Genomic DNA, 26,641 nt, shown 5'->3' with positions numbered 1-26,641 from the left:
TACATGGCTCACCCAGGTGTATCCATATAAATGGCCCACCCTGTATAATGAGCTCCATATGATGCTCCAACATATAATGGGCCCCATATGATGCTCCAGTATATAATGGGCACCATATGATGCTACATACATAATGTTTCCCATATAATGCTCCAGTGTAAAATGGGTCCAATATGATGCTCCAGTATATGATGGGCCCCATATATTGCTCCAAACATAAAAAAAAACAAAACTCACCTTTCACCTCTCTTCGCTGGCCGCTGCTCTGTTCCAGGCTCCTCAGCGTCACCGGCCTAAAACATCACAGGTGAAGACACCATAACAAAGGAGTGGGGAGAGATAAGTATCACAAGTGCTGGGGCCCTGAGCAAGTGAGGGAGGGTGCCCACTCGTGGTAGCTGGCACCGGCACCAGGCCCCTATAGCGTGCCGGTGTCCTTGATGCTGAGTGGGCCCCCCTGCCTGCTCAGGACCCCGGCACTTGCCCAGATGCCCCAGCCCTGAGTGTATATATACAGGACTGGAGAAGTGGTACTGTGCAGTGTATACATACAGGAGGAGTGGTACTGTGTAGTGTATATAGACAGGACAGGAGGAGTGGTACTGTGCAATTCATATATACAGGCGGAGAGGTACTGTGCAGTGTATATACACAAGACAGGAAAAGAGGTACTGTGCAGTGTATACATACAGGAGGAGTGGTAGTGTGCAGTGTATATAAACAGGAGGAGTGGTACTACTTTGCAGTGTATACTGTATATACAGAACAGGAGGAGTGGTACTGTGCAGTGCATATACACAGGACAGGAGGAGTGGTATATACCGTATACAAGAGCAGTGGTACTGCACAGTATATTTACAGGACAGGAGTATATATACAGGACTAAAGTGTAAGTGACTCGCCAGCACCTGCTTAGGAGAACAATGAAGCAAATGCCCATAGAATGGTGGAAAAGGTAAGTATAATCGCGCTATTGCAGGGTTCAGGTGTGGGATTCTGGGGCCACCAGTACATGTCCCTCACAGGGCACTGTGACGCTGATGGGAGGAGGGGTGGTTCGCAAATGAACACAAGAGGCTGAGTTTTCTTCCAGACACTGCATGCCTCAGAGCCTGGAAGAATGCATTACCATAAAGAAATAAAAGTCAATTTCTCCACAACAAGACTGCAGATATGGATATACAAGTTGGACAGATTCCCTCTAAGCAGTGGACTTTTTACTAGCCCATGTGGCAACATTTCAGTTCACAGCAGAGAAGTATGTTATGTTATGGATCCAAAACGTTGCCACATGGGCTAATAAAGTGTGCTCCACTTTTTCCACAGCTTATCGATGTTATATATATATATATATATATATATATATATATATATATATATATATATATATATATATATATATATATATATATAGAACAAAAAAAGGAAAACAGCACAAAAAACTGAAGAAAAAAGTGGACTTTATAGCCCAATCGGCGTGGCAACGTTTCGAATGTATTATCCTTTTTCAAGGCTTGGGCAATAAAGTCCACTTTTTTCTTCAGTTTTTTTTGCTGTTTTCCATTTTTTGTTCTTATTGTTGAAAACTATTGGACTACTGGTTGGGAAAGCTTTGCATGATACTTGAGTTAATATTGGATGCTGTTCCAATTTTTTCCTATTATATATATATATATATACTGTATATTATTATTATTATTGTTATTTATTGTTATAGCACCATTTATTCCATGGCGCTTTACATGTGAAGAGGGGTATACATAATAAAAACAAGTACAATAATCTTAAACAATACAAGTCATAACTGGTACAGGAGGAGAGAGGACCCTGCCCGCGAAGGCTCACAATCTACAAGGGATGGGTGAGAATACAGTAGGCGAGGATAAAGCTGGTCATGCAGCGGTTTGGTCGGTCGGTGGTTACTGCAGGTTGTAGGCTTGTCGGAAGAGGTGGGTCTTCAGGCTCTTTTTGAAGGTTTCGATGGTAGGCGATAGTCTGATGTGTTGTGGTAGAGGGCTCCAGAGTAGGGGTGATACGCGAGAGAAATCTCGTATACGATTGTGGGAAGAGGAGATAAGAGGGGAGTAGAGAAGGAGATCTTGCGAGGATCGGAGGTTGCGTGTAGGTAAGTACCTGGAGACGAGGTGACAGATGTATGGAGGAGACAGGTTGTGGATGGCTTTGTATGTCATGGTTAGGGTTTTGTACTGGAGTATCTGGGCAATGGGGAGCCAGTGAAGGGATTGACAGAGGGGAGAGGCCAGGGAATAGCGGGGGGACAGGTGGATTAGTCAGGCAGCAGAGTTTAGAATAGATTGGAGGGGTGCAAGAGTGTTAGAGGGGAGGCAACAGAGCAGGAGGTTGCAGTTGTCAAGGCGAGAGATGATGAGGGCATGGACTAGGGTTTTTGCAGGTTCTTGGTTGAGAAATGTACTCATTTGTGAAATATTTTTGAGTTGAAGTCGGCAGGAAGTGGAAAGGGCTTGGATATGTGGTTTGAAGGAGAGATCAGCTCAAGGATTACCCCGAGGCAGCGAGCTTGTGGGACTGTGGTGAGTGGGCAGCCATTTACTGTAATGGATAGGTTCGTTGGGGGGGTCACGTGAGATGATGAATTCTGTTTTGTCCATGTTAAGTTTCAGAAATCTAGCGGAGAAGAAGGATGAAATAGTGGAAAGACATTGAGGGATTCTGGTTAGTAGGGAGATGATATCTGGTCTAGAGATGTAGATCTGTGTGTCATCAGCATAGAGGTTATACTGAAAGCCATGAGATTCTATGAGCTGTCCCAGGCCAAAGGTGTAAATGGAGAAGAGCAGGGGCCCTAGGACTGAACCTTGTGGGACTTCGACAGATAGGGGCAAGGTGAGGAGGTGGTGTGTGAGTGGGAGACGCTGAATTTTTCGGTCTGTTAGGTATGATGAGATTTAGGATAGGGCCAAGTCTGTGATGCCAAGGGATGAGAGGGTTTGTAATAATAGGGAATGGTCCACTGTGTCAAAGGCAGCCGACAGGTCGAGGATGAGGAGGACAGAGTAGTGTTGCTTGCTCTTGGCGGTTAAGAGGTCATTGGTGACCTTAGGGCAGTTTCAGTGGAATGGTGCAACCGGAAGCCAGATTGTAAGCGGTCAAAGAGGGAGCAAGAAGAGAGATGGGAGAACAGTTCAAGGTAGACGTGTTGTTCCAGTAGTTTGTAGGCATAGGGGAGAAGTGATATAGGGCGATAGCTAGATACAGAGGATGGGTCAAGAGAAGGCTTTTTGAGGATAGGTGTGATGGAGGCATGTTTAAAGCTTGAGGGGAAAATACCAGTTGTTAGTGATAGGTTGAAGAGATGGGTTAGGGTTGGGATGAAGACTGTGGTGAGGTTTGGGATGAAGTGGGATGGGATCGGGTCAAGTGCACAGGTGGTGAGATGCGATCTTGAGTGTAGAGTGGAGAGTTAATCTTCTGTAATGGTGGAGAAGTTGGTTTTGGAGGTGGAGGGCTGGGAAGTCGGGAGGAAGGGTTCTGGGGGTTGTTGACCAAAACTGTCTCTGATGTTATCAATCTTCTTCTTGAAAAATGAGGCAAAGTCTTCAGCTGAGATAAGTGGGGAGGGAGGAGGTGCTGGGGGACGGAGGAGAGAATTGAAGGTGTTGAATAACTGTTTAGGGTTGTGAGACAGGGAGGATATGAGAGATGAGAAGTAGGTTTGTTTAGCTGTGGCGAGTGTGGTCTTGAAAGTAGTGAGGGACTGTTTGAATGCGATGAAGTGCTCGTTGGAGTGGGATCTTTTCCATCTGCGCTCAGCAGCCCTGGAAGCTCGCCTCAGTTCTTTGGTCAGGCTGGTGTGCCAGGGCTGTCTGTTGATTTTGCAAGCTTTGGTATGTGTAAATGGGGCAGCAGATTCCAAAGCTACAGCTATTGTGGTGTTATATAGAGCGGCAGCATCATCCACATTGTGTAAGGAACTTATATCTGTGAGAGGGAGGAGGGATTCAGAGAATTAATGTAGGTCAAGATGTTTAAGATTTCTGCGAGGGTGTGAAAGTTTGTGGGGTGGGAATTGTAGACATGGAGTGGAGAGGGAAGAGAATGTGAGAAGGTTGTGGTCAGAGAGAGGAAGAGGTGAGTTAGAGAGGTTAGATAGGGAGCAGAGGCGGGTGAACATGAGGTCCAGTGTGTGACCATCTTTGTGGGTGGCTGTAGAAGACCATTGAGTGAGGCCGAAGAAGGAAGTGAGAGATAGAAGTTTAGTGACAGCTGAGAGGGAAGTGTCAATGGGGATGTTGAAGTCGCCTATGATGATAGTGGAGATGTCCGCGGAAAGGAAATGAAGTAGCCAGGTGGTGAAGTGGTCAAAGAAGGTGGTGACTGGCCCTGGGGGGCGGTAAATGACAGCCAGTTGGAGGTTGGAGGGGGAGTAGATGCACACAAAGTGCACCTCAAAGAAAGGGAGGGTAACAGAGGGTGGCAGTGGGATTGGGGTGAAGGAGCAGTTATCTGACAGGAGAAAACCAACTCCTCTGCCATGTTTGCTGCTGGGGCGGGGTGTGTGGGAAAGGTGGAAGCCACTGTAAGAGAGTGTAGCAGGGGAGGCTGTGTCAGAAGGGGTGAGCCAGGTTTCGGTGATGGCGAGGAAGGAAAGTTTGGTAGTAACAAAAAGATCATGGATGTAGGAAAGCTTGTTGCAGACAGAGCGAGTGTTCCACAGAGCTCCTGTGAGTGGGACTGGGGAAGCGGGGGCTGGGTGAATGGGTATAAGGTTAGAGAGGTTACGGAAGTTTGTGATAGAGCGTGGATGGGAGGTAGAAATGACTGTGGGAATATGGTGAGGAGGACCAGGATTTGGAGAGATATCACCAGCAGTGAGAAGGAGCAGAGAAAGTGTTAGCAGGTGGGAGCAGGAGAGGGCATGAGGGGGCTGTCTGTGTTTGGAGGCAGAGGATTGTAGGTTAAGGAACAGTTCTGAGGAGGAGTATATATATATATATATATATATATATATATATATATATATATATATATATACGCATACACACACACATAATAAGAGCTGATACTGAGAATTACACTATGTATACAGGACAGGAGAAGTATACCCAGCATACATAGCTCCACAATATATACTGTGTTAAGGAATATAGAGTGGAGCTGTGTATATACCACTGTGGGTATGGAAAATATTTAGACCCCTTTAAATGTTTCACTCTTTGTTTCTTTGCAGCCATTTGGTCAATTCAAAAAGTTCATTTTTTTTTCTTAATAATGTACACTCTGCACCCCATCTTGACTGAAAAAAAACAGAAAAGTAGAAATTTTTGCATATTTATTAAAAAAGAAAAACTGAAATATCACATGATCATAAGTATTCTTACCCTTTTCTCAGACACTAATATTTAAGTCACATGCTGTCCATTTCCTTGTGATCCTCCTTGAGATGGTTCTACTCCTTCATTGGATTTCAGCTGTGTTTAATTAAACTAATAGGACTTGATTTGGAAAGGCACACATCTGTCTGTATAAGACCTCACAGCTCACAGTGCATGTCATACCAAATGAGAGTGTATACACTGTGGAAGCTCGGCTCACTTAGCTGAACATCGAGGTAAACACAGGCACAAGTGGGGTTGAAGGTTCTGGGTGGTTTATTGCATCATAAACCCAAAACCCAAAATTGTAACAGAAAAATAGCCTTTCTGGCTCAAAAGAAAATAAACAGTTCATACAAAGTCCTACCCAGTACTTCTGACGGAATTCAGGAGAGGGCATCTGCGTTCCCGTGTAACTTCCTGGGCCTGTATTCTACATGGAACTTGAAATCCTGGAGGCCTAAGAACCACCTAGACACTCAGGCGTTCTTACCCTTTTTCTCTCTTAACCATCTCAGAGGGGCATCATCGGACACAAGTTTGAACCTCCGGCCTAGTAAATAATACCTCAATGTGTCCACTGCCCATTTTATGGCTAGACACTCCTTCTCGACGATGGCTTAGTTCTTTTTCTCGCATGACGAGAGCTTCCGGATCAAATACAGGATGGGATGTTCATCTCCATCTATTATTTGAGACAGCATGACTCCCAAGCCAACATCTGACGCATCCGTCTGGATCACGTACGCTTTGCTGAAGTCTGGTGTGAACAGAAATGGATTTTTAGACAGAGTTCTCTTCAGTTCCTGGGACGTCAACTCTGTATCATCAGTCCATTTAACTATTGTCGATTTGGTGCCTTTAAGAAAAATCTGTCAATGGCACGGCGATTATAGTGAAACTTGGAATGAATTGCCGATAGAACCCTACAATTCTAAGAACTGCCTTCACTTGCTTCATGGAAAGCAGTTATGGACACTCTTGAATTGCCTTGATCTTGTTGATTTGCGGCTTAATTTTGCCTCTCCCGACGACATAGCCTAGATACTTGGCCTCTTCCTTCCCTATACCACATTTTTTCGGTATGATCGTGGACCCCGCATTTCTTAAAGTGTCCTGAACCACCTATACCTTTGGCAGATGACAAGCTCAGTTAGGGCTAAACACCACAATGTCATCGAGGTACGCTGAGGCATACTTCATATGTGGAGCCAGGGTACAATCCATCCCACTATGGAAGGTGGCTGGAGCCCCCTGCAGACCAAAGGGCATCCTGGTGTATTGAAAACACCCATCAGACATCAAGAATGCTGTCTTCTCCTTGGCGCTCTGGGACATGGGGATCTGCCAATAGCATTTTGTCAGGTAAGGTTGTAATGTTCCTCTTGGGTCCAAGTCTATCAATGAGTTCGCCCACATGAGGCATCGGGTAAGCATCAAAACTAGAGACTTCATTCAGCCTGCGGTACTCACTGAAAAACTGCCACTCATTGTCGGACTTCGGCACGAGCATGATGGGACTCGACCAGCCACTTTTCGACTCCTCTATCACCCCAAGGTCTAGCATCCACTTCACCTCATTTGATATCACCTCTCTCCATGCTTCTGGAATTCTTTAGGGCTTGAGGTTCACCCTTACGTGCGGTTCTGTAAACATGTCATGCTCGACCACCTGCGTATGCCTTGGCAACTCTGAGAATAGGTCCTGATTCTACTGCAACAGCTCCTGACACTGTTGCCTCTGGGCCGGCATCAGAGTTTCTGCAACAGTGACATCGTCCACTGTGACTTTGGGACTGACTCCCAGGCAATCGGAGACCAGCAATTCTCAGTCTCGCCAGGGTTTGAGCAAGTTCACATGATAGACCTGGTGCGGCTTCCTTCACCCCGGCTGGTGTACCTTATAGTTAACTTCGCCCAGTTTTTCCACCACCTCATATGGGCCTTGCTACTTTACTAGGAACTTGCTCTCCATCGTAGGGATAAGCACTAGTATGTGGTCCCCGGGCTGGAACTGCTTCAGCCCTGCTGATCTTTTATGCACCCTTGCTTGTGCCTCCTGTGCCTGAAGAAGATGCTCCTTCACAATAGTCATCACTTTCACCATTCTCTCCAGCAGCTTGGCAACAAGCTCTATGATGCTCCTTTGTGGCGTGACCTAGGCTTCTCATGTTTCCTTGGCAATATCAAGGAGCCCTCACGGATGTCAACCATACTTGAGTTCAAACAATGAGAAGCCTGGGAAACTTCCCTGATGGAGAAAAGCAGAAACAGAATCAGGTAGTCCCAGTCTCGACTGTCCTTCTCAAAGACTTTTTTGAGCATGGCTTTCAAGGTTTTACAGAAGCGCTCTATTAGACTGTCGTTCTGTGGATGGTACACTGAGGTTCACAGCTGGGCAGTCTGGAGGACGCTACAAAGTTCTTTCATTACCTTGCTCATGAAGGGGTTCCCTGGTCTGTCCAAATCTCCTTCGGCAGGCCCGTCCTAGCAAAACTGTGGACAATTTCCCGGGTGATACTCCCAGCTGAACAGTTCCTTAGGGGTCTGCTTCATGGTACTGTGTCGCATAGTCCATAACCACTAGGATATATTAGTGCCCTCATGCAGACTTAACTAAAGGACCTACTAGGTCCATGGCAATTCGCTCAAATGGGATCTCTATTACCGGTAGCGTAAAGATAATACTGTGGCTGCTATAAATACAATATATAGGTTATACTGCTGTGCATATGTTACATATGGGATAATGTGACTATAATCACCAATCACAGTATCACCTATAATATGTGATGTGACAGGGTCACTGGCACTGTATGTATCACCTATACAGCAGCCTATATACATTATACAGGTGATACTGCGACTCTCCTGTATATACATTATATAGGTGATATTGTGATTATATACAGCAGTAACAGTATCACATATATTGCAAATACAGCAGTCTATATTCATTATAGGTGGTACTGCAAGTGCTGTATATACATAAAACAAAGTTTCCATATTGAGACTTGCCCAGGTCTCTGAGATGGGGAAGGATGAAGAGCTGAGGTGGGTCCATCATTGGGCATGCAGAGAAGTGGATTTCTGGCTGGGACTGATGAGTAGGGCAGGAAACAAAAAAAGATGCTCTGACGCAGGTACTGGTAAGCATCATAAAGAAGACTTGTGAATGAAGGTCCTGTGTGCGTGCACTCTCATGATGCACACACTGATAAGGGTTGCAGCCGCACACATGCACACACTGACAAGGGCAGCCACGGTGAGCACATACTGACAAGTGTCATCGTGGCCCTTGTCAGCGCGTGCAAGCAAGAGAACGGACACCTAGGGCCTTTGGTAAGATGTTTTAAAGGGTTGGTGGCCCACTTTGTAGTACAGAGCCGCCAGCCCACCGGGCATCTGCCACTTCGGTAGATTACCAATCCGGGCCTGGGTATGACAATCCAATATACGGACAGTCCATTGATTTAATTGAGAACCATGTAATTTTTTATTGGTACAGAAAAACATGTTGGCATGTCCTCCCTCTCCCAAAACAGCTTAATTTTGAGACTTTCAACCCAATGTCATGGCACTTTCTGATTAAATCATTGTCAGGACAATCCTCTGGAAAAGAGGTGCTGACAAATTATAAATAGTTTAACAGCTATTAACAGCAGCTTGGTAATTTCCCGAAAAGAATTGCAAATTTCTGAAAATTAGGCAAAAAAACGGAATTTGTGATTATGACTAGTGTTGAGCGATACCGTCCGATACTTGAAAGTATCGGTATCGGAAAGTATCGGCCGATACCGGCAAAATATCGGATCCAATCCGATACCGATACCCGATACCAATACAAGTCAATGGGACTCAGGTATCGGACGGTATTCCTGATGGTTCCCAGGGTCTGAAGGAGAGGAAACTCTCCTTCAGGCCCTGGGAACCATATAAATGTGTAAAATAAAGAATTAAAATAAAAAAAATCGCTATACTCACCTGTCCGACGCAGCCGGGACCTCGGCGATTGTAAGCGGCAGCGTTGTTTCTTTAAAATTCGCGCTTTTACTTGCTTACGTGAATTCCCGGCTTCTGATTGGTCAGGGCGGCCATGTTGCCGGGACTCGGACCAATCACAGCAAGCCGTGACGAAATTACGTCACGGCTTGCTGTGATTGGTCCGCGTCCCGGCAATATGGCGCCGTGACCAATCACAAGCCGTGACGTCACGGGAGGCTGGACACGCGCGCTTTTCAAAATAAGCGCGTGTCCAGCCTCCCGTGACGTCACGGCTTGTGATTGGTTAATGGCGGCCATGTTCCTGGGACGCGGACCAATCACAGCAAGCCGTGACGTAATTTCGTCACGGCTTGCTGTGATTGGTCCGCATCCCGGCAATATGGCGCCGTGACCAATCACAAGCCGTGACGTCACGGGAGGCTGGACACGCGCGCTTTTCAAAATAAGCGCGTGTCCAGCCTCCCGTGACGTCACGGCTTGTGATTGGTTAATGGCGGCCATGTTGCCGGGACGCGGACCAATCACAGCAAGCCGTGACGTAATTTCGTCACGGCTTGCTGTGATTGGTCCGAGTCCCGGCAACATGGCCGCCCTGACCAATCAGAAGCCGGGAATTCACGTAAGCAAGTAAAAGCGCGAATTTTAAAGAAACAACGCTGCCGCTTACAATCGCCGAGGTCCCGGCTGCGTCGGACAGGTGAGTATAGCGATTTTTTTTATTTTAATTCTTTCTTTTACACCTTTTTACATTAATGTTGTTTCGATACCGATATCCGATATTACAAAAATATCGGATCTCGGTATCGGAAATTCCGATACAGCAAGTATCGGCCGATACCCGATACTTGCAGCATCGGAATGCTCAACACTAATTATGACATTAGGAATGGGTAGTACACATATATACAGTGAGTATGGAAATTAATCAGACCCCTTTACATTTTTCACTCTTTGTTTCATTGCAGCCATTTGGTAAATTCAAGAAACTTATTTTTTTCACATCAATGTACACTCCGCACCCCATCTTGACTGAAAAAAACAGAAATGTAGACATTTTTCCAAATTTAATGAAAAAGAAAAACTGAAAAATCACATGGTCATAAGTATTCAGACCCTTTGCTCAGACACACATATTTAAGTCGCATGCTGTCCATTTCCTTGTGATCCTCCTTCAGATGGTTCTACTCCTTCATTGGAGTCCAGCTGTGTTTAATTAAACTGATAGGACTTGATATGGAAAGGCACACACCTGTCTATATAAGACCTCACAGCTCACAGTGCATGTCAGACCAAATGAGAATCGTGAGGTCAAAGGAACTGGCTAAGGAGCTCAGAGACAGAATTGTAGCAAGGCACACATCTGGTCAAGGATACAAAATAATTTCTGCAGTATTGAAGGTTTTTAAGAGCACAGTGGCCTTCATAATCCTTAAATGGAAGAAGTTTGGGACAACCAGAAGTATTCCTAGACCTGGTTGTCCAGCCAAACTGAGCAGTTGTGGAAGAAGAGCCTTGGTGAGAGAGGTAAAGAAGAACACCAAGATCACTGTGGCTGAGCTCCAGAGATGCAGTAGGGAGATGGGAGAAATTTCCACAAAGTCAACTATAACTGCAGTCCTCCACCTGTCAGGCCTTTATGGCACAGTGGCCCTGCGGAAGCCTCTCCTGAGTGCAAGACATATGAAAGCTTGCATGGAGTTTGCTAAAAAACACATGAAGGACTCCCAGAGTATGTGAAATAAGATTCTCTGGTCTGATAAGATGAAGATAGACCTTTTCAGTGATAATTCTAAGTGGTATATGTGGAGAAAGCCAGGCACTGCTCATCACATGCCCAATACAATCCCATTTTTTGAACAGCTGACATGTGCCCGTAATAGGCGCGGGCAGAATCGTGATCTGCCCGCGCCTATTAACTAGTTAAATGCCGCTGTCAAACGCAGACAGCGGCATTTAACTACCGCTTCCGGCCGGGTGGCCGGAAATGATCGCATCGCCGACCCCCGTCACATGATCGGAGGTCGGCGATGCTTCAGAACAGTAACCATAGAGGTCCTTGAGACCTCTATGGTTACTGATCCCCGGCAGCTGTGAGCGCCACCCTGCGGTCGGCGCTCACAGCACACCTGCAATTCTGCTACATAGCAGCGAACATCAGATCGCTGCTATGTAGCAGAGCCGATCGTGTTGTGCCAGCTTCTAGCCTCCTATGGAGGCTATTGAAGCATGGCAAAAGTAAAAAAAAAAAAGTAAAAAAAGTGAAAAAATAAAAAATATATAAAAGTTTAAATCACCCCCCTTTTGCCCCAAACAAAATAAATCAATTAAAAAAAAATCAAACCTACACATATTTGGTATCGCCGCGTTCAGAATCGCCCGATCTATCAAAAAAAAGCATTAACCTGATCGCTAAACGGCGTAGGGGGAAAATAATTCGAAATGCCAGAATTACTTTTTTTGGTCGCCGCGACATTGCATTAAAATGCCATAATGGGCGATCAAAAGAACATATCTGCACCAAAATGCCATCATTAAAAATGCCAGCTCGGCACACAAAAAATAAGCCCTCAACCGACCCCAGATCATGAAAAATAGAGACGCTACAGGTATCGGAAAATGGCACAAGTTTTTTTTTTAGCAAAGTTTGGAATTTTTTTTCACCACTTAGATAAAAAATAACCTAGTCATGTTTGGTATCTATGAACTCGTACTGACCTGAAGAATCATAATGGCAGGTCAGTTTTAGCATTTAGTGAACCTAGCAAAAAAGCCAAGCAAAAAACAAGTGTGGGATTGCACTTTTTTTGCAATTTCACTGCACTTGGAATTTTTTTCCCGTTTTCTAGTACATGATATGGTAAAACCAATGATGTCGTTCAAAAGTACAGCTTGTCCCGCAAAAAATAAGCCATCACATGGCCAAATTGACGGAAAAATAAAAAAGTTATGGCTCTGGGAAGGAGGGGAGCGAAAAACGAACACGGAAAAACGGAAAATCCCAAAGTCATGAAGGGGTTAATGACAGAAAAGCCCACAATCGTCACAGAAAAAAACTTGAATCTGACAAAAGTAATAGTAAATAAAAAATCTATGAAAATGAACAAATGAAAGTCAGACATTGCTTTTCAACCATGCTTCCACAGAATAAAAAATAAGTAACACTCATAAAATAGGCCTGGAGAGAAATGATGGTACCTCTGAAAATAATGTGACAAAAGGGACATGTTAAATCAAGGTGTGTCCACTAACTAGCATCACAGGTGTCTACAATCTTGGAATCAGTGAGTGGGCCTGTATATAGGGCTACAGGTACTCACTGTGCTGTTTGGTGACATGGTGTGTTTCACACTCAACATGGACCAGAGGAAGCGAAGAAAAGAGTTGTCTCAGGAGAATAGAAAGAAAATTATAGACAAACATGTTAAAGGTAAAAATTATAAGACCATCTCCAAGAAGCTTGATGTTCCTGTGACTACAGCTGCACATATTATTCAGAAATATTAGATCCATAGGACTGCAGCCAACTTCCCTGGACATGTCTGCAGGAAGAAAATTTATGACAAATCAAAGAGACAGATAATACGAATGGTAACAAAAGAGTTAATAAAAACTTTTAAACAAATTTAAGGTGAACTTCAAGCTCAAGGAACATAAGTGTCAGATTGCATCACCCGTAATTGTATGAGCCAAAGTAAACTTCATGGGAGACGACCAAGGAGGGCACCAATGTAGAAAAATATCATGAAAATGCCAGACTGGAATTTGCCAAACTACATGATGACAAGCCATAAAGCCTCTTGGAGAATGTCTTATGGACAGTTGAGACAAAATTGAACTTTTTGTCAAGGCACATCAGCTCTATGTTCATAGATGGAAAAATTAAGCATATCGAGAAAAGAACACTGTCCCTACTGTGAAATATGGAGGAGGCTCTGTTATGTTTTGGGGCTGCTTTGCTGCATCTGGCACAGGGTGTCTAGAATCTATGCACGGTACAATGAAATCTCAAGACTATCAAGGGATCCTAGAGAGAATGTGCTGGCCAGTGTCAGAAAGCTAGGTCTCAGTCACAGGTCATGGGTTTCGCAAAAGGATAATGATCCAAAATACACAGCTAAAAACAGCCAAGAATGGCTAAGAGGAAAACATTGGACTATTCAGAAGTGGCCTTCTATGAGCCCTGACCTAAATCCTATTGAGCATCTATATAAAGAGCTGAATCATGCCGTCTGGAAAAGGCAACCTTCAAACAAGAGACAACTGGAGCAGTTTGCTCTTGAGGAGTGGGACAAAATGACTGTCAAGAGGTGCAGAAGTCTCATTGACAGTTACAGGAATCGTTTGATTGCAGTGATTGCCTCAAAAGGTTGTGCAACAAAATATTAAGTTAAGGGTACCATCATTTCTGTCCAGGCCTATTTCATGAGCTTTATTTTTTTTAATTCTGTTGAAGCATGGCTGAAAAGCAATGTCTGACTTTCACTTGTTCATTTTCATAGAATTTTTAATTTATTATTACTTTTGTCAGATTCAAGTTATTTCTGCGACCATTATGGGTTTTTCTGTCATTAACGAGGGGTACCAACAGTTTTGACCACATGTGTAAATTGAAAGAAAAGCTAAATTCGCTTCCTTTCACAAGGATACTGCACAAACAAGGGCATTGTAAGGTTAGGTCCTCAACTATTTGTTTGGCAACAAAGAAATACTGATTAAGAAATAAAAGAGCTGAAGACACATTTATATCTTTTAGCCAGTAAATGAGATTGTTGTATGTGGGAAAAAGGAGTTATTAAGATAGAATTATCAGTATATCTATAATCCTTTCAACCCAGAGGAATCATTTATTATGAGCAAAGCAACCTGTGATGGGTCAGACTTCATGAAGGGTGTGAAATTTGTTCTTTGCTGTCCACATTATTGCAATGTCAGTGATTGTGCTTCCTATGTCATGAAGACCTCATTATGTTTGAACTGAAGTATGGGCATCTTTTTTGTCTGACAATGGAAGCAGAAGTAAAAAAAAACATTGACGTTGCTTTCAGAACATTCTCTTAATTTGGAAATACAAAAAAAATCACATTATTCTCCTTCTCTTAACAAGAATAAATGGCAAGTAAGCAATTCTGAGTGAATTGTGCTAATTATAGGAAGCCAAATAATTGTAGCAAATTAGAAATAAAAGAAGAGGAGAACATAAATGATCTTCCACTGATTTAGGCTGGGAATTTAGACTGATGATGCTGGCTATTAAAATGTGAAGGTGACTTTTCTATATGCTTGCTGGGGTGTAATATACATTTTCTGTAGTAAGGAGAAATACAGTCAACATTTATTATAAATAAAACACTAAATGTTTAGAGTGCTGCCTTTGCTATTTTTTTCTGAAAATAATTTCACTCATTGTACTAATAGTAATCGGTAGAATGATATACAAATACATAACAAAGTACATATCTCATAAATGTATTGCATATCTACAGGGTAAGTCACAAATTTATCACTGGGACATTAATTTATCTTCAGAATGGGTCCTGCTATTTGCCATCTGGAAAAAGAAGGGTGGTTGTATGTTCATGCCAATCGGGATTACAATTTTTTGAACTCAGTTATAAATTAAGAATTGCATATATTACTTCTTCCTGATCAGGGGCTTCTCTCGCACGCCTAGTTTCTAGCTTAGTATTTTGGCTATAATCTAACTATTGTCCTCCATACTCCATTCTATTCTTATGCACATATGATTTAGTGTTGGTGTTTTTTTGGCTAGGGATAATGGTCTTTGTATAGGATTTGGCTCAAACTGGCTCATATTATATCGTACTGATTTGATAATTACTTTCTGCACTAGCATATCTGTATGTGCCACATTTCTGCCTTTTAAACCTCATTATTGCCCGATATAGCCCTGCTATTTGCCTCTATATACTTGATTTACATTGGATGGACATTTTCTGTTATTTTAACTGTACTTGTATTCTAACCTCACCAACCGTGGCACTTAGGTGTCACTACCCCTGCTATTACTAATCTTTGTATGTACCGTATATACTCGAGTATAAGCCGACCTGAGTATAAGCCGACCCCCCTAATTTTGCCACAAAAAACTGGGAAAACTTAATGACTTGAGTACAAGCCTAGGGTGGAAAATGCAGCAGCTACCAGTAAATGTCAAAAATAAAAATAGATACCATTAAAAGTAAAATTAATTGAAACATCAGTAGGTTAAGTGTTTTTGAATATCCATATTGAATCAGGAGCCCCATATAATGCTCCATCCAGTTCATGATGGCCCTATAAGATGCTCCATACAAAATACGCTCCATATAATTCTCCATACAGTGTATGATGGGCCCCATAAGATGCTCCATATTAAAATATGCCCCATATAATGTTGCACAAAGGTTAATAATGGCCCCATAAGATGCTCCATACATTATGGCCCCATAAGATGCTCCACACATTATGGCCCCATAAGATGCTCCACACATTATGGCCCCATAAGATGCTCCACACATTATGGCCCATAAGATACTCCATACATTGAGGCCCCATTAGATGCTCCATACATTGAGGTCCCATTAGATGCTCCATACATTGTGGCCCCATGAGATGCTCCACACATTGTGGCCCCATACGATGCTCCACACATTATGGCCCCATGAGATGCTCCATACATTATGCCCCATAAGATGCTCCACACATTATGCCCCATATGATGCTCCACACATTTGCCCCATTTGCTGTTGCTTCAATTAAAATAAAAAAAAATCACATACTCACCTCTCTTTGCTCAGGCCCCTGGCACCAGCGATAGTCACCTTCCTCGTTCCACGCTCTGTCTTCCATCCTCTGCACTGACTGTTCAGGCAGAGGGCGGCGCACACTAATCATGTCATCGCGCCCTCTGACCTGATCAGTCACAGCCAGAGGACGGAAGACAGAGCAGCGCACAGCGGTGGAACAAGGAAGGTGACTATCGCGCAATGCTCACCTCCGCTGATATACTCATCTGCTCCCGGCGCAGTCCCTGGCAGCGTCTCACTGTCAGATAGTCTCCGGGAGCCAGCGGCATCTTCCTGTGTTCAGCGGTCATGTACCGCCCATTACAGTAATGAATATGTGTGCATATTCATTACTTTAATGAGCGGTACCACGTGACCGCTGAACACAGGAAGAGCTGCCGAAGACTATGGGACATGCAGGGACAGCACCAGGAGCAGGTAAGTATGTCACCGCGCCGCTCCTCCTCACCCACCGACCCCCCCCCGCCGACACTGACTCGAGTATAAGCCGAGAGGGTCACTTTCAGCCCAAAAAAGTGGGCTGAAAATCTCGGCTTATACTCGAGTATATATGGTATTTTAAGGATCATGCTATTTATAAATATTTATTATTAAAGTTATCATATTTGATGAAATTTTTGCTCAGTGATTCACTCTGTTCGTTTTGGGGTAAAATTGTATTGATGTTGTGATAGAGCAGTAAAACTTTTTTGGCCGCTTATTTGGTTAAATAATTTTTCCTGATCATACCTGAACGTCGTGCCATAACCCCCCATTTTTAATATACATGGGGATGGGTTGTGTTTTTATCATAAATGTATGGCTGTGTTTATACCACAAATACACAAAAAGAGACAACTCCATTATTAGACAATAAAGGGATGGTATACAATACTGGACAATACTGTATAATGGAAAAAACAGATTATAAAATATGATTTAATTTATGCTAGAGTCAAAAGTACAGTATATGTTATCAGAGATACCATATAGGCTGTGAGTGAATTACATCACTAGTTCCTAAATATACAGCTCTGGCAAAAATTAAGAGACCACTGCAAAATGTTCACTTTGTCTGATTTTTCTCTTTCTAGGTATATTTTGGAGTAAAATGTAAATTGCTCTTTTATTCTATAAACTTCTGACAACATGTCTCCAAATTTCCAAGCAATAAATTTTGTACTTTTTTTCTGAAAAGGAGAAATGGTCAGAAATAAAAACAAACAAACAGTGCTTTCAGACCTCAAATAATGCAAAAAAAACAAGTTCATAATCATTTAGAAACAACAATACTAATGTTTTAACTCAGGAAGAGTTCAGAAATCAATATTTTGTGGAATAACCATGATTTTTAATCACAGCTTTCATGCGTCTTGGCATGCTTGCCACCAGTCTTTCACACTGCTTCTGGCACAAAAATGTAAGCAGTTCTTCTTTGTTTGATGGCTTGTGACTATCCATCATCCTCTTGATTACATTCCAAAGGTTTTCAATGGGGTTCAGGTCTGGAGACTGGGCTGCCCATGACAGGGTTTTGATGTGGTGGTCTCTTAATTTTTGCCAGAGCTGTATGTAGTGACATTCAGAACATCTGGAGCTGGATCATGAGGACCACCTTCAGGCTCTTTTAGACATTTTTAGCAGGGCATTTCAAATCTACTTACACCACACTGTCACATTTCATAATGCTTTTATCTCCCTTTTCTAAAAAGACACTTCAGTCCATTCCTTTCCTGGTCCACCCTATATGGTATTTGACAGTCCAAGACAAGCAAGTACATGGTATTAAGAAGGGCTTTATAGAGTGCATTTTGTGTTAGAATCAAATGTATATCAAAATATAGCAATCATCAATCTAAAAAATTATTGTTGCAAAAGTATTCCAAAGGCAACTTTGCTTTACTCCTCTGGCCCATCCATCCATTCCCAGACTGCACACATTTCATTATATTGAATTGACTAGGGTTTTTGTATTGCATTAGGAATGGGTGAACATACTCAGTGATACTCGGTTATCATTTGAGTATCAAGGTGCTTGTATGTGCTCCTTATTCGACCAGTAATGGGCGGTGCTCTACGTAAAACTTGAATCTCCCCCCTGCAGTTTTGGTGCCTGTTATTAAAAGCATGTGAGGATTGCCTGCACATCACTGAAAAGTCGTAGCCATCTTGGATGTGGCATTACTGTAATTAGCTGGCCATGTGACAACATCAAGGGTTATAAAAGAACAGGTGCTGCCCAGCTTGGGACATTGATGCCATTGCACAGCTCTGTGACACTTTGTATTGCAGGAAGAGAGTGCTTGTCTAAGCCTAAGTGTGCACAGTATAACAAATCAGAGTCATGTAGTGTTGATACTGGTGCTGAAGCTGAACCATCATGCTTACAATATTTTTCTGTCTAGCTGGAGAAGTTCAAAACACATAAGTCACATAAGACTTCACACAGAGATTTTGAAGCATTCAAGAACATTTGGTTTTATTAGCTGATAATTCTTCAGGGAACTATTTTTCAGGCTCTTGAAGAGATTTTGAAAAATTTTGGCTAATGTATATTTTTTCCTGAAGCCCTCTTGCAACTTTTTTATTGGATGGTACCTAGTTTAGAGATTTTTTTCCTCAAGGCATGAATTTTTCAAAACCGCTTCAGCAAAAAAAAAGCTCAAAATTCTCCTCATATGAGCAGGAAGTGGATTTCTGATTTATACAAGAAAGCGCTAACTGGAGATGGAATAATATAATTGAAATATAAATAAGTGTTGCTACTTTTATCAATGCATTTTGTTTTTAGAGACACGTTAGTTGAGCATGGGAAAAAAAAGACATGAGATTTTTTTTGCATAGTTAATAAAGCATATAAGTTTGATAAAATTATATTTAGATGCTGATCACATTTGTGCAATAGGATTCCATTTCATATTATTTCTATGAGACATAGACTGACTTTGTACCATAGTCAATAACTGTTTTCCTGTATGGGTCTACAGAATGAATTTTTTATTCCTTTAGTGGAGTTCTTAATTGATAAAATAGGGACGAAGAACACCTGTTCATTTTCCATTGCTCGCTCTTAATTGCCTGATATCATGACATACCTGTAGCACTGTAAGTGAGTGTGTTAGGAAGAGCTTAGAATGACTCATTGATAGAGATTGGATGAGTTGATTTGCAGAACCCATGTCATAATTGACAGCATCCCCAACTCATCTTTTGATTCACTGTGCTGGTGAAACATCAGCACTGTGGCGTGAAGCACATAAGAAGTTGTGCTGGGCTGGATAAACAAGAGCTGTGGTTGCTGGCAGGTAGAAAAGTTCACTGGGTCACAGATTACTGACTTGGCCACTGGACCGAGTCCTACAAATCGATTTGCACCATCTCTGCTCAACTGATTCTACTGAACCAAACATAGATTACCATAGTCTATGGCAGTTTAAGCATGGTTCATTAAAATCACAACATGGCTAAGAATATTTAAGCATGTTACAACCATTTAAAATGGGCCTTAGTGTGTGTTCACATTAGTGACTTGTGAAGTTGTATAGCTAGAAGTGATTGAACATCTGCAGAATGCTATTGTTTGTAAGAAAAAAAGAAAAAAGAACAATAAAAATCTCTGTCAGCTTGACTGCCACATTTTAGCCACATTTGCCACCTAAATGCAATTGTTTTATTAAATAAAAAGAGATCGTAGGAACTCCTGACCTTGACGAAACACCCTTTCACCTTCTCCTACCAAACATCATACTTATGACACATGGATCTCGAGAAAGGTGAGAACAAACTCGATAGCCAAGCTTACATTCTCATCTACGTAAGAGTGACATTTGTGCCAGATCACATCACCATGTATTAATGCTTAAAACCCTTGAAGATAAGTGACATACTTATACAATTTTCTTTTGTTTGGGATTACATATCTAGAGTTACTCACTAGAGATGACCGAATCCGAGCGTAAAAGTTAGAGGTTTGAACCGGACATTTAGTGTCCGATGCTAAATGCTGAACATGGACTTCTGTCAGAGGTCCATTGTAAAGTTCAGAGTTCCTGTGGAAGTCCGAGAGAGAGAGAGAGAGATAGAGAGTTTTTTTATCAGCTCCAAAGTTCAGTTCCCAATTGTTTTCAGTGGGGTTCGGGTTCTGGTTCAAGTTCGGACACAGTTCTGGTACCTGAACCGAACTGTGGAATAAGGTTCAGGTTGGATACCAGAGCCTGGACTTCCAGTAGTGCGCTCATCTCTACTACCCACCTTTTATATTAAGGACAACTTGAAAAGTTGCAAAATGTCTGCTGCTCTAGCTGATGCACTTTACCACAGACTCATAAAGCAATAAAACAAAAGCAAGTCACAAAGCAACAAAAAATGTGCAATGAAAAAGCACACTGGCTTATTTAAAGGATTCTCAACATAACCTGGTAAGCACAGCAAAGAATATTTTTGTAACTTCACTAAACTTATTATATTCTTTTTTAGATTTATTGTAGTCACCGTTTCAATGCATGAAAAGGTAAATGCAAAAAAAATCTAAATGTACAAATCCAGGTGACAGCTGTAGATTTGCATTTTAATGTGCTATAATTCAATTCACAGATTGCCCCTAATATGTGTGGCCACCCTTTGGCCTAAAAAAGGTAGAAAGAAGTGATATGTCACTTCTGGAAGCGAGTGGAAAACCCATGGTCACAATACAGCTTTCCCATTTATATCAATGCGAAAAGTACGCCTGAATTGTGAAACAATGTGAGCGTGATATATTGTATCATATTTTACACAATGTATGTGATATATTTACAGAACACCTCAATCACAGCGATTATTATTCTAAAACATAATTTAAAGCTTTATAGTTAAACTTACCTTAGTGATGATTTCAGACAGCTTTTCTTATTTTTATCTATTACCTCCTCTGAAGACTTATCAACTTCTACAATTAGTTCCTTCTTTTGACATGTTAGCACATAATTATGTCCATCATTGTTATCCCAAAAGGTGCCCACTGCTGTTTCATAGCATATACAGAAATCCACTCTTGCTCCCTCTTTTTGATATGGACTGACCAATGATATTGTAAAGAAGAATTGATCTGTCTCCCCATTACAAGAATCAGGAACGTACTCTGCCAATAGGTCATAATGGCTTTGCCAGTTATCCAGTGACATTCTAACATAAACCTGCTTTTCAAATGAAACATTCAGAACTCGTATAATTCCTTTCATAGATGATGTTCCTTTTATGAAATCCACTGCTTCAAGGGTCACTTTTTTTGCATGCAGCCTTTCCATAATTCCACCAACAGGAGGTAATATAAAGTCTGGCGTTAAATAAAACTCCTCAATTTTAATGCTCTCCATTACTAAGGTTGTTGTTACAGTTGGAATCTCCCATGTGTCAAACTCTTTAACTGATACCAGATCGAATCCAAATGCATCTGCAAAGGACACCTTCCTTGCAACAGTAGGTGGTTGTTCCAGCTCTCCATCATCTGAAGATACAGAGCTCCGTCTTCTAGGAAGTGGAGATAAACGAGGTTTGATTGTAGATTTTACATCCTCCTCATCTATGGTGGAATTATGAATACCTGGTGGCTCTAACAGGTTATCTTTACTTGCAGTACTTTCTTCAAAACTCTCCATCTTTCTCCTAGATGTGCTCAGGAGACAAACAGGACGGCTACTGAGAGCTGACATTTGAGACTGTGTGATTTAGGATGAGGATTAACATTACACATGACATTGCAAAGGGTAGTCAGGCCTATTAATAAGTGTGGTGGCTTGTAAACTATGCTGGCCTTCCACCTAAAGGTTTCAGTTCTCGTGCCTGAGTATTACTTACCATCTTAAAAATAAAAGCCAGTTCATTCATATCAATTTTTATAATTTATGTACAATATTCTCCTGCTTTGTTTGTAAAACAGCTAGAAAATGCTTTAATTTATGTACAAATACTGCACACCCTATTACACGCATACACTTACCAGTATATATATCTAAGTAAAGTTGAAGAAGCAACTTTCCACTAACAGCATACGTGTACGACAAACTGCAAAGAAGGGTTAAAATAAATAGCCTGCACTTTAAAAATCTTAAAAAAAGTTAGTTCTGTCTCCTTATTTCTATATTTAATATGCAGCTTACTCTACTCACATACCCAATTTGTATCCCACAGTAAAGCAAAGAAGCCTTCTTCTCATGAAGGACTGGCAGACTAACCCTTTAACAATACAATCAGTTTTCATTTTTGCGGTTTCATTTTTTCCCTTCCTTCTTTCAAGAGCCATAACATATTTTCCATCAACAGAAAAATATATTACAGTTTGTTTTTTTGTGGGATGAGTTGTAGTTTTGAATGAGAAAATTCATTTCACCATATCATTTACAGAAAAACTGGAAACAAATTTGTAAGAGCTGAGAAATTGGTAAAAAAATCTACAGTTCTGCAATTGTTTTTTGGGTTTTAGTTTTTGTTCCATTCATTGTGCAGTAAAAATGACCTGACAACATGATTCTTCAGGTCAGTTTAATTGCGGTGATACCAAACTTGTACAGTAATTTTGTTATTTCAGTGGCGAAAAAAATTCTGAAGTATAAAATAAAATTGTTTCTCTCAAGATTTTTAGAGACTTTTAACTTTAATTTTTCTATCCATAGTGCTGTATGATGTCTTCCTTTTAGCATATTGACAGCAATATAGTTATAGCATACAACTGACTTTTTGATTATTTTTTATTGTAAAATAATGGATCTGTACTACAAATTCACATTTGTATTTCCATCGTTGGAGAAAAATAACAAAATACTAACATAAAACTAAGGCAATATAAGGCTAGTTTCACATTTGTGGTAGAATCCACAGCGTTTAATCCGCAACCTGAAACGCACGATAAACCACATGCAAACGCATGCAAACACAGCATTTTTTAGATGCATAAGGTAACGCATGTAGTTAAAAAAACGCTGCGTCTGCACGCTTTTTCATGCGGTTTGCATGCGTTTGCGTTTTCTGTGCTCATGGTGGAAAATTTACCGGAGAAAAATCTAGATAAACAGATACCACCAATGGGACTACAGTGGGCATGTATTATGGTATATGGGATAGACCCTTGGACTGCTGAAATCTACAGATTTTGCTACTGTATCCTGTGTCATGGTGGATCTTCGCATGGAGAGCTTTTACTTCAACCTGGATTTAAGTATCAAGCTGTTTCTTGCCTGTGCGTTTGCTTGGGAGCAACAAAGAAATAGAGAATGACAGAGAAGGACACGGCGCTGGCATTTTTGGAGACACCCCATTATTGAACTACGGGAGAGCCGTGGAGCCTACCACACCCTATATGGCGAGCTTAATGCCAACCCAGTCAAATTCCCGGAATATGCCAGGATGTCTCAAGAGTCTTTTCTGGATTTGCTTGCTCGTTTCCAAGGAGCCATCCGGAGACAGAACACCCAGCTCCGTAGAGCGATTCCTGCAGAGGAACGTCTCCTGGTTACATTAAGGTACGCAATAATTCTAAACAAATGCCAGTCATAATTATTGTTAGTCTGCTATGTATTATTTGTATTTTCCCTTATGTCTTTAGCTAAACACCAGCATAAATAGAATAGATTGTAATTTAATTTTTTTTTTTAATTTCAGATTTCTGGCTACCGTAGAGAGCTTATCATCGCTCCACTTTCAGTACCGGCTTGGAAATTCCACCTTGTCTGGAATAGTTGCGGACACCTCCCGGCCTTTGTGGAATGTTCTCCGGGATGAATTTATCCCCCTACCCACCACGGACATGTGGATGGAAATTGCAGAAAAATTCTGGAGTGTGTGTGATTTCTCCAACTGTTTGGGAGCGATGGATGGAAAGCACATACGCATTATCAAACCCGCCAGAACTAGATCGGAGAACTTCAACTACAAAAAATATTTTTCTGTAGTGCTCATGGCAATAGCAGATGCAGACTGTCGCTTCATCGCCGTGGACATTGGAGCTTTTGGCTGTGTCAGTGACTCACAGACTTTCAAGAACTCTGATATGGGCCGACGTGTGTATGGCAAAAATTTTAATTTTCCCCTGCCATGACCTCTCCTTAACACTCAAGGCCCACCGATGACATTTGTTATGGTTGGAGATGAGGCTTTTCTGATGTGTGAAAACCTACTGAAGCCATATTCCAGTAGGGACTTGAACCACACTAAAAGGATTTATAACTACAGACTGACTAGGGCCCGAAGAACAGTAGAGTGTACCTTTGAGATTCTTGTCTCAAAATGGCGCATTCTTGGGACTGCCATTAATCTAAAAATGGAGTCAGTCGATGAGATGTTCAAAGCCTGTGTGGATCTCCACAATTACATAATGGCTAAGGAGTAGTGTTGAGCATTCCGATACCACAAGTATCGGGTATCGGCCGATACTTGCGGGTATCGGAATTGCGATACCGAGATCCGATACTTTTGTGGTATCGGGAATCGGTATCGGGATTAATATCAATGTGTAAAAGAAAGAATTAAAATAAAAAATAGGGATATACTCACCTCTCCGGCGGGTCCTGGACTTTACCGCCGTAACCGGGAGCCGTTGTACCTAAGAATGCGCGCTTGAAGGGCCTTAGATGAGGTCACTGCACTCTGATTGGTCCGTAGCGGTCGCGTGACCGCTACGCGACCAATCACAAAGCAGTGACGTCACCTAAGGTCTTTCAAGCGCTTGAAATACCTTAGAAGACGTCACTGCTTTGTGATTGGTCGCGTAGCGGTCACGCGACCGCTACGCGACCAATCAGAAGCTGCGGACGTCTTCTAAGGTATTTCAAGGGCTTGAAAGACCTTAGGTGACGTCACTGCTTTGTGATTGGTCGCGTAGCGGTCACGCGACCGCTACGGACCAATCAGAGCGCAGTGACCTCATCTAAGGCCCTTCAAGCGCGCATTCTTAGGTACAACGGCTCCCGGTTACGGCGGTAAAGTCCAGGAGCCGCCGGAGAGGTGAGTATATCCCTATTTTTTATTTTAATTCTTTCTTTTACACATTGATATGGATCCCAGGGCCTGAAGGAGAGTTTCCTCTCCTTCAGAACCTGGGAACCATACAGGATACCGTCCGATACTTGGTGTCCCATTGACTTGTATGGGTATCGGGTATCGGTATCGGATTAGATCCGATACTTTGCCGGTATCGGCCGATACTTTCCGATACCGATACTTTCAAGTATCGGACGGTATGGCTCAACACTACTAAGGAGCGACCCAACATTGAACTGGATGAACCAGTTGCAAACCCATTGCCAGATTACCAGCATCTCCCGCTGTGGTCAACTGTTGAAGCACATGTGGGAGCAATTTGCTGCCTATTTTGATTCTGATATTGGACGTGTGGCATGGCAAGATAATATTGCGTAAAATGTGCTGTTGGGTTTGGATCTGTACCAGTTATGTTTTAAATGTTATTAATATTTTTGCTTAATAAATAACGTGTTTTGATCTCTTTACCGAGTCTCCTATGTATTTCCTCTAAAAACCACTTAGGTTGCTGGTGGTAAGGTAGCTGACGTCATTACATCCTGATTCTGTTCTGCAGTATCTATTGGATTCAGACTGAAGAGACAATGCAGGTATAATACAAAGCAGATCTTTATTCACCAGGTCAGGTGTCAGAAATAATGAATTCATGATGTGCAAAACCCAGCCTCATGAATTCTCTATTTCTGACACCTGTCCAGGTGAGTACAGATATGCCTTGTATGACCTCCATCGTCTCTTCAGTTTGTGTGAAATAGATTACGTAGAATGAAGAGAAAATGGAGGTTATACAAGGCAGTTCTCTACTCACCAGGTCAGGAGTCATAAATAATGAGTTTTTTGACACATCACCTGTTGAGTATAGTTCTGCTTTGTATTATTACCATTGTTTCTTCAGTCTGCAACACAGATTAAGCAGACTGAATAGATTATGGAGAAAATACAAGTACTATTATTTTTTGCCACCTCATAGCTGTATACCAAGCACACAAAGCTGCAGTGTTGTACTTACTAGCTACTGGAGCTATGATGTGGCAAAAAAATAAAGTGTACAGCGCAAATACACAAATAACCAAAAAGTATTGGGGGCAAAAAACATTAACATTTATTTTTAACAAAAAAAAAAAAAATTAACTGCGCCTGCTTGGGGTGGAGTGACAGAACTGGGTGGTGTGTAGCTGTGAGGCCTGGCTAACTGTGGACGATACAGGGGTTGCAGGAGAAGGGGCAATTAAAGTAGTGGGGTCTGGTAGTTTTGGGATGGTGCTTGATGCATGAGAGGGCAGAGACACACTGGAAGGGTGAGACAAACCAGACATTACAGACACATTGGAAGGTGAGGAGGGAGGAATTGAGATAGTCCTTTGCTTTTTATTTTTTTTCTGTTTTTGGGTTCAACGCAAAAGTCTGGGGAGCCTTGGTGTTACGGCTAGCGGAACGCAAAGAGTAAACATAGATGTTTATTATAAATGGTGCGTTCGCAGCCCG

General features: G+C 42.0%; 1 protein-coding gene across 1 annotated transcript in view; it reads right to left on the bottom strand.

Moving 5' to 3' along the window:
- PPP1R3A (protein phosphatase 1 regulatory subunit 3A) overlaps positions 1 to 21,804 on the bottom strand; it is a 209,052-nt gene extending 187,248 nt beyond the window's left edge. Inside the window, exon 1 of the mRNA XM_077265052.1 lies at positions 21,005 to 21,804. Within this exon, the coding sequence (XP_077121167.1) occupies positions 21,005 to 21,780 (776 nt within the window). The 5' untranslated portion in view covers positions 21,781 to 21,804. The remainder of the gene's footprint in view (positions 1 to 21,004) is intronic.
- Between the last annotated feature and the right edge of the window lie 4,837 nt (positions 21,805 to 26,641).

Source organism: Ranitomeya variabilis, chromosome 5 (genome assembly GCF_051348905.1).
Source record: "Ranitomeya variabilis isolate aRanVar5 chromosome 5, aRanVar5.hap1, whole genome shotgun sequence".
Classification (NCBI taxonomy): Eukaryota; Metazoa; Chordata; class Amphibia; order Anura; family Dendrobatidae; genus Ranitomeya; species Ranitomeya variabilis.
This window is presented reverse-complemented; position numbering and strand designations above follow the sequence as displayed.